The 14,033-nt window shown below is 32.0% G+C and overlaps 1 protein-coding gene across 1 annotated transcript; it reads right to left on the reverse strand.

The window, feature by feature from the left end:
- Nucleotides 1-1,837: 1,837 nt before the first annotated feature.
- On the reverse strand, nucleotides 1,838-13,622 carry LOC140040312 (proton-coupled zinc antiporter SLC30A2-like). The gene is made up of 7 exons (XM_072086152.1): nucleotides 13,002-13,622; nucleotides 12,164-12,310; nucleotides 7,403-7,556; nucleotides 6,748-7,024; nucleotides 6,070-6,181; nucleotides 3,867-4,001; nucleotides 1,838-3,573 (listed from the first exon to the last, which is right to left on the reverse strand). Exons 1-7 carry the CDS (start codon nucleotides 13,486-13,488, stop codon nucleotides 3,413-3,415), a joined length of 1,473 nt encoding a protein of 490 aa, XP_071942253.1. The 5' UTR covers nucleotides 13,489-13,622; the 3' UTR covers nucleotides 1,838-3,412.
- Between the last annotated feature and the right edge of the window lie 411 nt (nucleotides 13,623-14,033).

The raw sequence follows: 14,033 nt of genomic DNA on the forward strand, positions 1-14,033 counted from the left end.
TTCGACATAACTGATTATTTTATTCTAAATATGCATGCGCAGAGGCCCATAACGTGTTCTGCGCATGTTACCTCAATGTTATATTCATATTTTAAAATTTCAGTATTTTGCCATTTCCCGGAAAAATCCCTGTACGGGGATTTTGTTTAAAAAAATAGTCACATTCCGACCTTTTTTTTTCAACACTAACTGGTTATTTTATCATAAATTAGCATGCGCAGACGTACATAATATTTTCTGCGCATGTTACCCTGTACTAGTACAGAGATTTTTTCAAAAAATTGCAAAATTTCGACCCTTTTATTTTTTGACATAACTGGTTATTTTATCATAAATTAGCATGCGCAGACGTACATAATGTGTTGTGCGCATGTTACCCTGTACTATACTACAGAATTTTTTTTTTAAATAACCAAATTTCGACACTTTTCATTTTTTTACATAACCGATTATTTTATCATAAATTGGCATGTTACCTTAATACATTTTAAAATTTCGATATTTAGAATCCCTGTACTATTACTATGACAGTTGTTACCAACAGAACATTTCACTTAAGTGAAAACAAAAGTAAATTATCTTCATAAATGAGCATAATACTTTATTAATAGTAATAGTTTTTAAAGTTATATTATTACTACAAATATCTTTTGTAGGCAAAGGGCCGGTAACATATCGTTGGGAATTTTACAAAGACGCACACGCCACACTCACGGGCAGCATTATTTTTCTCCTGTCAGGTTAAGGTAGAAATCGTGAAATTAATTATGGCATAAATTTGAAAAAATTGAGGCGCTATACACAACTCGGCCAAATAATATGGCTTGACGAAAACTGTGGACACAAAGTATTTTGATCTATGTCCATGCTTATATAACACCACTTATAATGTCCTAATTTACGCCACAATTAACCTCATGAATTATTCATGATTTCTGCCTTAACCTGATGTGAACGCAGCTTTAGTTGTGTATAAACCAGAACTCCAAAATTCGTATGGCATTCCCTTACGATATACATTTTGTTGACTCTTAGTAAAATCAATCTATGACGCCATGTATGGTCATTGCCATAAAACTAGTCACATGTTCCAATAATAAACTTTTGATTATTGTTGACCTCCATGATTATATATTGCAGCATTGAGAATACATTATTTACTTGCTTAGATCTATGTGTATTATTACTCGGAGTTAACTATATTTTTCTCAAGGGATTATATGTAAGGAGGACCTTACATGTTTAAAAATATACCAATAAAAAAGGCAATATCAATTATATTACATAGTATAGCTAAAAGGAATTTAACAACCTGACACTAAAATCAATTGCATTTTCATTTGTTGGTGTAACCATGGACAAAATAAGTAGTTTGTCCATAATGTAACCGGTTAGCACGTTTTATGGAGTGGTAGGCATGTGATGCTATTTTTACACATAATTACATGGAAATTTATAATTAAACAGATTATTAAAACAACTAGTAAGTTCCTATATATGTAGAAAGAGCATTTTGAATAAGAGAGAGGGCGCTATGCTTAATTACATAACTGCCACAGAAAGAAATTATACTTTACTATAATAATATATATTTTTAAAATTTTACGTCTTGAATATTAATTAACAACATCAAAACAATTATATAAATTAATACTAAAATAATGCATGCATGTACAACAATTATCATTGTTATTTTTCTTTTAAAAAGCGAATTATTTACAATTAGTAATACTTTTACAATATAAAATATATTTTAATTTGTTATAATAATAATAACATTATATACAACGTAACAATAGTAAAAACATGACTGTCATCAAATCTTTTAATCATTTAGAGCTACAGTACAGATCATTAAGTTATCGGTTTTGAGAGTGATGGAAATAATTTACATTAATCAGAGAAACTGTAAAAAAAGACAGATTGTAGATATTGCAAACAGACTTAATCTTTTTATAAAATAGTACATAAAAACATTAGTTTGTTTTACTGTTACAACTTTTTTTATGAACTGGAAAGCATCTTTGATTATATAATATGCAGTATTTTATCTTGAAATAATAATAATAATAATATAAACACATATCAAATATTTGAAGCAATAACTGGAAGACAAATATTGCTGACATACTATTATTATTTCAAAATATTTTGTATAAAAGAGAGTGTTTCAGATGACTGCATTTATATACAGCTCTGCAGTGTAAAATTGTAATGTGACATGTTAAAATTGTATAGCACCCTCTATTTTTATTTTAGAAGCATGGAGTTACCTCAATGTATAAAGTACAGTATAATTATGTATCAGCTAAAGTTAAAGTGGCAAGGATACAGGCCAAAAGATTTGAACCCAAATCTCACAGTCAAGCGACTGAAACATGCCAACTGTGCCATTAAATTCCATGGCATTTTAGTAGACAAGTAAAACTCAGTTAACTAATTAATAGTAATAGTAGGATTTTGGTCATAGTAACAGTGAATTATCTTCTTTTAAAAATCTGTTAAAATTATAAAGAAATATTTCAATCATTGCAAATATGTATTAGCAATTTTTATTTCTTAATAAAAAAATAGTTATTTTACACATCCATTTCTTTAGGTTGATAAAATTAAGTAGTTTTGTCAATACATTTCAGTTTCATTTCAGACTATTAATTTGCCGTTGATTTAATACTATACTAGATAAGGTTAAGACTAAGATTGTATAGTGCTCTCTACAAATACTATAACTTTGAAATGTTCCCTTTAATAAATTATCTACTTTAAATGGTTTTCAAATCTATTTATATAAACATTTGAAAACAAGCAAATTTAAATATACAGTAGTAAAATACAGAGTTTTAATTAATTCGATGAAAGAGCAAATTTTATACTTTTCTACAAAATTCTACTCTTTTTTTCTCACATAGCATGAGAAAAAAAGAGTAGAATTTTATACTTTCTTTCATAGAATGCCACACCATATTTTGATAATTAGAAAGTTGTTCTCACATACCACAAGAAAAAAAGAGTAGAATTTTACACTTTTTTCATAGAATGGCAGCACCATATTTTGATAAATAGAAATTTGTTCTTGCATAGCATGAGAAAAAAAGAGTAGAATTTCACAATTTTATTCATAGAATGCCAGCACCATTTTCTTCTGATATATAGAAAGTTGTTTTCACATAGCATGAGAAAAAAGGAGTAGAATTTCTTACACCTTTTTTCATAGAATGCTGTAACTGTCAGCCAAATATGGGAAGAATTAATGTTGGGAAGAATAAATGTTAAATAGAATTAAAACCCTATCAAGAATGAAATAAAATTTAAACTGGAGGTTTAACAGATGGAAAAAAGGGACACCGCCAGATTAGCTTTCATGCCCCCTACATTTACCCGCCTTTTAATTAAGCATTGCATTGTGGGATATTTATGAACAAGGTCCTTTGCACTCTTTACAGCTAGACATAATATCATCTTGGTATTCTTCAACTTGTATAGTAATCTGTTGAATGTTGTACTTTTTTCGTAGCATGCATGATGCTTTACATTGAATGGTCTGATAAATCTCTGCTGTCAAGTTTTCATTTGCTATCAAAATAAAATTTTTAAATAAATATATTGTAAAGTCTGGAAGTAAACCAATGCCTTTCCTCTGTGGTTTTTATTGACAATAATATATTTTATTGTAAATATAATTATTATTTCAAATTTTATTTAAATGTTGCCGAAAAAATATTATTAAAATGGACTGACATTTCTTCTCTATTTCCGTATAGTCAGAGATCAGAGGTTGTATAATTGAAATAAGTAAACCTTTCACTTTTCAGTAAACTCATTAATAAAGTTGTTTTTTCTCAACCGGAACCGAGAGTGAGACTTACCAACAGTAAGATGGACGGCAGTTGCAATTCTATTGACAGTCAGTGACCAGACGTTGAGGCTATGGACGGTCCGAACATTCTCAATCCCTTGAAGATCATCATGAACATTCTGGAGGCTAATATTCTTTGGTACACCTGAAAAGAACAATAAATAATGTTTTTACTGAATAGAATTTCTTCTTTGTAAGAAAGTGAAACTGTATTAATAAAAAAAATACTAATAAACTACAAATGCTACAAAACAGAGCAGCCAAAATTATTACAAAAACAAGGAAATACGACTCAAGTACACAAGCCCTGCAAAACTTAAACTGGATAAATCTTAATACTCAACTACATAATAATGAAGCCAAAATGTTATATAAAATATTCCATAATCAAGCACCGTCATATCTAAACGAACTATTTACACCCAAACTAGACACATACAATACAAGATCAAAGGATGTATTAAAATTGGATAAACCCAAAACAGAATATAAAAAAAAAAGTTTTTCATATCATGGTGCTAGTTTATGGAATACTCTAAAAAAACCACTGCAAAATGTCACAAATTTAAATACTTTAAAAAAATTATTGGTGTGATTTATTATTTATTTTGTACTCTTAGCATAAATGTAATTAAGGTTTCTGTTCATATATTTTTGTTCTCTAATTTGTTATTTTTAAAATTTGTTATTTTTAAATTTGTAATGTATTACTGTAGTTGATCACGGCCTTGTAGAAGAACACCTTTATGGTGACACAAGCTTTTCCGTGTTAAAATAAAGTATTTATTATTATTTATTATTATTACTCTCAACGTTAGTGGACAATGTATTAAGCTTGTCTACACTATCAAACTTTATGTGACAAAAAAATGTGATGTGCCCATATATGGAAACAATGATATCGCTACCATATTTAAGCATACCACTACCATATTTGGGCACATCAAAGATGCTCTCTAGATGGAATAGTATCCTGTGATAAGAGCATGTTACTACATTGTACTCACTCACTCATACATTTTACTGACTGAATTGAAATATTACTTTTCCAGTTGGAAATATTAATGACAATTGATATTCAGGGCCCGCTTAAATTCAAATGAAATACATAAATAAAAAAGATAAATAAAAATTTAACATTATTTACACAAATAGGCTATAAAATATATGATATACAATTTAGTTTATGATGTATTATGTTATGGGGTCTGCAATGGCAAGGACTCGAACTAGCAAAGGCTTGAATTTTCGACCATTTATTAATAGTCCTATTTGCTTTCTATTTTGCCTTATTCGTTGGAACAGAAGATAATCGTTAATCCTGTGTGTATACACACATGGTAAACAACTTGGTATGGTATTCAAAAAGAGCAGGGTACTATCATATCATGCTGGTCATAAGGGCTACACTGTGGTTGCTGCTGGTCCATACAGTTTTCAGTTAAATTAGGGGCCATTATTATTAAATTATAGTTACTAAACTAACTTGAGTAAACACTTGCCTACCAGTAGTTATTATTTACTATTGTGCTAGCCTAAATCATAATAATACTAATTAGATTACTTCAGAAAAAAACTAACATTCCATAACAACATGCTCATCATATAACCATCTAGCCACCTGGTGATAGGAACCGGAGTTAAATTTTCACCAGCCAACAGGGAACATGGGGAAAACAGTTTGACTAGTCTATATTCTTTAGACCATGTAAAATCAAGTCTTGTTTATGCATAGATATTAATAATATCCTGGATTTATAAAGCACTTAATGTTGTGAAACTAAGCGCTGTACATATTATTACCCTTGTCATTTTTGGATCAAACATGTATGGAAACATACTCGCATAAACGATCTTTACACCGGCACTGGCACCGGAAAATCTAATCAAACGTCAATGTTTCGTTTTCACGCTACTACGCTCATATCGATTGGCGCATAGCCGCATGGAGCATTGATGTGTGATCGCCGGACCGGAACTGTGCCGTAACAGGTGTGAAAGACCCTTAATGCCGGTAGTAATCAGCGCAAAGTTGTGTCTTGACCTTACCAGATACCTGTTTGTACAGGTTGGAGAGAGGCAAACTTAATCTTGCACAAGTGGATTTGAACCCACGATCACCAACGTTCAACACACGCCCTCTCATTATCATCAAAACAAAACCTCTAACACTGGATAAAAATGCATTAATTTTTATATGTACAGTACTCTACCTTCCATTAGTAAATATACTGCATCCCGTAGTATAGTGATAGTTGTAATTAGCACCAATATTGAGAAAAAAAAGGTACATATCGGATCTGCTAACTTAATGTTTGGTTTGTCCTGAAAATTAAAAAAAAATGAAATGTTCTAGTAAATGTTAGGTTCATCTAGAAAGTTCATCAGTCAGTGAAAGTACTTTAAGAAATGAAAACATTGCCAAGATTAAATATTTTGATTTAATACTGACAACAGTTTGATATCTACTGTACTAATTTGAACCCATTGTCAACAATGACAACTTGTTATTTCGTATATATTTAGTTTTACTTTCTAGATATTAAATAAAAGATATTCAACTAAACATAACATGATATATTGTATAATACTTATTTCTGGCATCTTATTCAATTCAATGAATATTAACGAAAGCACCATTTATAACTATTTGGTGCAAATTTGACAATAATTTCCAACCTTAGACTTAATCAAGGTGGGGCTGAAATGTGAAAATATAGTGTTATTATTATTATCGTTTATATTCTGTATTTTTATCAAATATAAGGTTTAACAAGACAATAAAAATAGTTTTCTTCTGATTTTGACCTTATTTCCAGTTTTATTTGCAACACACATTATTATTTTGTATTAAAATAAAAACGAAACTGAAAAAAAACAAAAAAACTTACAGCTAATTTTATAATCAGCGCTGCAACAAATACACCAACACTTTGGATAAAATCTCCAATGACGTGAATAAATGCTGCCCTCACGTTTATATTTTTATGCTTGTCCTTTTGGCTGTGACCATCACCATGAGCACCATGACTGTGTCCATGTCCACCACTGTGGCTATTTTGTTCACCACCATGGCCATGATTTTGTTCACCACCATGGCTATGGCCATGATTTTGACCAATACCATGGCTGTGCCCATGGCCAGTTTTATGTAAGACACACCCAAGTCTGAAAGCAAAAATATATAGGAGGTTGTAATTATTTTCATGATTTACTATATAAACATCATTTACAAGTCTGCAGGTAACCCTTAGCACTAGCAGCAGGACTACATGCAGCGTCAACTAGGCATTCACAGCACTGAAGGCATTTACAGGTAACATTTTGGAATTCATATGCAGGGCTACATGAACCCAATTTATAGGGCTGCAGGATTCCTCTTGTTCAGACTGCAGACATCTCAATTGCAGGTTGCAGGCTAAAGGAATCAATTTGCAGGGATAGATGAATCCATCTAAGGTACAGAAACACCATTTGCAGGGAAGCAGGCATCCATTTGCAGGACTGTGGCCATCAATTTGCACGACAATATTACAATATACATACACAATATTGAGAAACACTCCACAGCCTGCGGTGATCAGCATGACATCGGCATCAATCTCAAAATCGTTATGTATAAATCTTAAGACAGCAAGGTAAAGAAGAACACCAGTAAGTACCCAAATAATCAAGATACTTAGAACAGCTCCTAAAACCTCTGAAAAGTAAACAAACTATTAAATGAAGTCTGTGTATTAGACAGAGCATACCTTAGTTTTACAACTCATTTTAACTGTTTAATGATCTTTCACCTTTGAGCCAAATACGCAAGTAACGTTCAATAAAATCCACCCTTTGTGAGTTACTGTATATTTCAAAATGGGCTGAGTTTATGTCTAATAAAATATTCTGTTAGCATTAGTTAGGTTTTCAAAGAAAATTACTTTTTATTTTTTTAGAAAATATACTTTTCAGGTGGTTGCTTACTGTAGGGAGGTAATGTAAACGATGACCATACAAATAATAAAAGGGACTGGAAGTTAAGTTTACACTTTATAAGAACCCAGAAGAGTACATAGGGGTTACACTGGTGTACTGGTCCATCTCTGTTTATGGTAGGTACTGCGTTGTGGCTACCGTGGGTATGGAAGGTGATGATTCAAGATTCAAGATTCAAGAAATTTTATTTGTCCATAAAATGGAAATTCACTTTGCTTGGTAGATTAAAACAACAGTATTGCAACAATTTAAAAACGTGCAGTATTATAACAGATTAAAAATACAAGATAAAAAGTTAAAAATACTGTTAAAAATGTAAAACTATTAAAAATTGCATTAACGTCTTACATTAGAATTAAAAATATGAATGCTATTTACAACGAAGGATTTTCTAGTTCTACAAAGATTTGCTCTTGGAGGTCGTAGCCTAATGCCTGATCTATTTAAGTTATAACAGTAATGTAACGGATGAGTGGGGTCTTTCATAATATTGTTAACTTTTTTTAGAATACTCTTTTCATAGATAAATGAACAAGGCGTTAGATCAGCTTTAATTAATACGTTGTGCAATTTTACGTGGTCTCTCAATATTTTTCTTATCATTTTCAGTAAAGTTACCATAAAAACATCCAATGCTAAAAGATAAAATACTTTGAATAATACTTTGATAAAATAGAATTAAAATAGTGTCAAAATCAACTCTAATTTGCTTGAGTTTTCTGAGAAAGTAGAGCCTTTGAGATGCCTTCTTGGAAATCATGAGAGAGTTTGACTCCCATTTTAATTTGTTGTCAATTATAGTACCTAAGTATTTGTATTGGGTTACTCTTTCAACCTCGGTTTAGTTATTACATTATGTTCAACTGCGGTTTTACGAAAATCTATTATCATCTCTTTGGTTTTAGTAATATTAAGTATTAAGTTCATATCTTCACACCAATTAACAAATCTTCCAACTTCATTAACAAATTCATTTACATTATGCTTACTATCGCAAAGAAAACCACTAATTACAGTATCGTCAGCGTATTTTACAATATTGCAATCTTTACTTAAAATATTAAAACTACTAGAATAAAAAGAGAACAAAATTGGAGAGATCACACATCCTTGAGGAGCTCCAACACTGGTAGATTCTTTGTTGGATAGGATACCATTGCACTTAACCATCTGCGGTCTATTAATCAAAAAACGAATCAATTAACGAATGCACTGACAGGAAAAACATGAAGGGTTTGTTAAGGCCAATTTACACAGACGAGCGGTAACGGTAAGCGGTAAAGTTGAGCGGAAAACGCAAAAATAGAATCTATGTTATTTCTTATGACCATTTACACAGAACGCGGAGCGGACAAGCGGTTGAGCGGAAATCCGCTCAGGATCAAAACAGATTCGATTTTGTGAAAATACCGCGCGGTAATTATCGATTCTGGCCAACCAACAACATGATTGAAATGACGTCATCTATCAACAACTTTTTTTTGCGTCAACAATAAATACAAGTGCCGTAGTAGGCCTAGCCTAGTTTTGCAACTTCTTTTTAATCAGAAATACAAACACCTACGACGTTACTAATTTTTCGTATAAGGATAGTGAAAAGAAAATATACATTTTAGTACGTTATTAGGCAGAAGTCCCTCTAAAACTTAGGTCTGTGTGTGCTAGGCCTACTGACAGTCAGTAACATCCAGGCCAGCAGTGACTGTAACATGCATTAGCCTCGAGGCCTACACGCACCTACTTTCCACCACTCCGTTCGCGAACTCCGCACGCTGTGTAAATGGGAAAAGCCACGCGGTTTTTCGCTTACAATTACCGCTTACCGTTACCGCTCGTCTGTGTAAATTGGCCTTTATGCGAGTGTGTGTCTATGGTCTCAGAACTGAATAATTTATTGTGAACTATCAATTGTTTATAATGAGAGGTGGAACAGTATACAAAAATGACTTCTATATTATTCAGTTGCATGGCTACACAAAAAACTATCCCAAGGCTCTATCCCATGAGCCTTTAAATGTATAAAGCAGTCATTTTGTAATGCCAGGCATTTTGAAAATACAATAAATCTTAAATATTCCTCAAAGGAATAAACATAGGTCTCTAACCTTGGTTACCACTTTACAGTATACAGCATCTAATTACAAATATAAAAAAATATTTAAAAAAATGTTTATTGCTCTTTCTATTATTGTCACGTCAGCTCATCCAAATATTTTGGTATTCTGAGTACATTTGACATCACTTGTAAATCCAAACATAAATTATTATACAAATAATGAATGTTTATGAGTGCAATGGTACAAATAATGGCACGAGGTGAATGATGAAAGGTTATATCAACGAGGCAAAGCCGAGTTGATATAACCTTTCATCATTCACCAAGTGCCATTATTTGTACCATTACACGAATACAAAACATTCATTATTTGTTTTATATAACATCTAAATAACAAACAAAAATGTTTCAAAAAGTACTATTTAACGATCGTTGAATAGTGCGTACTATTGCACGCCATGTGACCCACATTCGTCCAATCAAATGACAGGAATTTATATAGGTGTTATATAACATGGAATTAACAAAATGCCAAAAAAAAAAGAAAGAAAGAAAGAGAGTGGTCACAATGAAAAGAAAAATGGCATGATGGAAACTTTTTTAAACTTGGCACTTAGTCCAACATGCTTCACCAACATGCTTCCTTGTAAGCTAAATACAATATTTTGTTTATTGTCATAACTCTCAAAACTTTGGCTACAGAATGCCATTGTACACAGTGGTATATAACAAATAAATAAGAGTTGAATGGGGAGCTGAAATATTGACTGAACAAAGTTCAAGTTGAATAGAAACAGAGCATGCAATAGTACATTTAATTGTTACAATGGAAGACAATAATGCATGTTTTGTTGGCATTAATTATGGTAGTTTACTGTGAAAACTTTTGTAGTCTAGATTTGTTATTTAGCAAGTTTTTTGTTTTTCTGTATAAAATACTGTAAATATTGCTTGTTTATAACGCTATTATAATTGGGCTCAAATTCCATAATAAACACGCATATCTTAAGTACACTAAACTCTTGTTTGAACATACAGTCAAATAGACGCTAAATCAACATATTCAGAGATATTCAGATCATAAGGTCCAATAGAAAGTAACCAATTTTATACAGTGCAGTATCTTTTTAAATAGTACAGTTCTTTCAACAAAAGCCGGACCGCTTAATATAATAGACAATTCTGGATAGTTTTTAATGACGAAAAGGATATTTTCTTGACAACAGACTTTGACAAAATGAAAAGAATTAATAATAGTGCTGGATAACCCCAAATAAAGTGCTAAATTTGAAAATCAATGAAATAAAAAACACACATAGCAATTCCACTACACTAAGTTCGTTTATCAGTAGGTGGTCATTTGACTACAGTATATAAAATAACATCATTAAATATCCACGATGCAATTTGCCATTGTGGGATACTTGTTGTAAATGGCAATTAAAATGTTTCATCTGAATTTCCAGCATGGGCTTTTTTTTTGCTACAGTGCACAATAAAAATGCTAATGGTAAAATCAGTGGAAAGTAACTAAGACATTAGTGTTGGAAAAAATATCTTTCACTCTTATGAAGGACAAAAGTGTGAATTCATATATGTGAAAGTTCATATTAAAGGACTCATAAATTGTTACGATGTACAAAGTACGATAATTACATGATTATAGACATTTTAAATTTACCATGAATAATTCCAACAAAATGAATAAAAAATGGAAAGAAAACTACATCTTACTTATTGGTAATGAGATTATGAATACTGAATTATAATTTTGTATTTATGGAGTCATACTGAATAAAAATGATTTTGACTCGGTTAGTAATAATACAACCCAATTTTGAAATAGCCCAGTAGAAACTTAGGGATATTTTAACTCATTTCTGGTTTGTTTGCACCCTGATTGGAAAACGATATCCCAGCTGATTGTTTATACAATAAGGCTGAATGAAATTTGATTAAGTTAGAATTTAGTGAAGAATTATCCAATGTTGCCATTGGCAAGATTTTACTCATCCCATGCATAATGTATTTGAGGTGTTACTGTACGTAGCGGTAGACGTTACCGTTCCATCATCTCTCGTACAAATATGCTTCATAACAGCTGCTATTCGGGCACTGAATTCTTGTCAGTATCCCTTACGAGAGTGTTTTTGTATATCTCAGAGCAAACATAATTTCTATGTATATTTTATATGCAAATGACAATAAATGGAAGTAATTTTCCACTGATGAATGAGTTAATAAAACATATGGAAGGTCTATAACATTACCTGCTCGGTAGAAGCCAAATGACATTTTCGTTGTCGGCTTCATGTTTGCTAACCATAATGCAAAAAGACTGATCATAAAACTGGCAAAATCACTCAATAAATGGCCAGCATCTGTCATAATAGCTAAACTGTTAGCTATGTAACCACCTGTTGAGACAAATAATAATATAAGCATTAATGATTCTTCTTTTCTATAAAGATAGTGCTTAGAAATAGATCTATAACTAAAGTTGGAACTATGGTTGAAAAAGAAAACTAGTGGCTTAACTTTTAGACTATTAAGTAACTATTGTAATTGTTTTAAGAGAGCTTGGATGGGAGACCATCTGGGAATAGCGGGTGCTGTATACGGAGCTGGGGTCCCGTTAGGCATTTGAAATCAGCACTGCTGACTCTTATGGCAGTCCCTGCATCAAAGTATCTGCCTCAGACCTCTGGTCAATGTGGGCACTGGACGAGAGAAGCCCTTGATCAATGTTAGGACCAATCAAGGTGCTTTAAACAGTCCTGGCTTTGTTTGTATCAAACCAGTGGCGGTAATTATCGCTGTTGGTTTCGATTGAATAAAATAAAAAAACATTCTTTATGTTTTATAACAAGTAGTAACTTTTATCTATCTAGAGCAGCGGTTCTAATAATATAATTTAGTAAAGTTACGAATAATCTTGCGCGCTTATAAAATGCAGTGTCGTAGGTTGGGGTGATTTTATACATGACCGTCTTATCTACTGTAGTTATTAATATTATTTAATTATTAATAAATTATATTAGGCATAAGAAAGGCATAAATATCTATTTATATACAGTACTGTTGTTAGCCAAAAATTAACAAACATACCAACAAATTCTCCAACCATAAAGATAAGGCAAATAATACTAGCTATTATCAGCTGATTTCGTGCTCCCCGATTTGAGTATTCTTCTTGAGCAGAATGACAATGATTTTTCTCCTCCTCATAGTCATCATGAACATTATTATCTTCAGACAAATTCAACAACGGCTCATCATCGTCCTCCATAAAAAAATCCCTGTTTGAACTATTCATACTGTAAGTGCCTGCTTGAAAGCTAGACCTATTGTAATAACCGTCATTTTTATATGGATCAGGCGGAGACGATTTTACCCGCCCTCTTACACTAACTTCTAGGCCTAGACCATCGTTATGTTGATGTTGTAGGCCTAGGCCTATGCTCGATCCACCATTCATGAAAGAGCTCGGCGGCAGCCTAAGGTTAGAATCGTGGGGTGGTCCTGTTGAATCTTGTTCTTGCTCATTTATCCGTTCCATCTCTCTGTTTTCAACAATACATTCAGTTCTATTCATATCACGGTAAGATTCCGTTTATACTTTACCCAAAAATATCAGTTCCATATTATGAAATTCAAGAAATAAAAACAAACTTCTCTATCATCTGACAGCAGCAGCAGTGCAGTTTTAGTGCGTGTGCAGTGATGTGTGCAAATTGCCGATGTATGATGTGACGTGTTGTGGTGGGTGATGATATTGATCATGTGATCTGTTATTTTCTCTATCGTGTTTTTTTTTTTGTACATTTCTTTTGGATGCTTGGATGCACCTTTGGTCGAGTGCCACTGTTGTAAAAGTGTAATCTCCAAATAAATTATTATTATTATTATTAATTATACATGTTTCGTAAGGTAAAAAGATTTGTCCTGTCCACCAAAATAATATCAAATCGCCTGCCAGATTTTTGGTTGAATTTAACCGTTTATTTTCATAATAAGTAATCACCTGTAATCACCTGTCTTGTCGGGCTCGTAAGTAGACCATACATTTCTGTATGGTACATGTCATGCCCTCCCAATTTCATCAAGTCATCACTGCATGGTTTTTTTTTTTTAAAAACG

This window comes from Antedon mediterranea, chromosome 2, assembly GCF_964355755.1.
Source record: "Antedon mediterranea chromosome 2, ecAntMedi1.1, whole genome shotgun sequence".
Lineage (NCBI taxonomy): Eukaryota > Metazoa > Echinodermata > Crinoidea > Comatulida > Antedonidae > Antedon > Antedon mediterranea.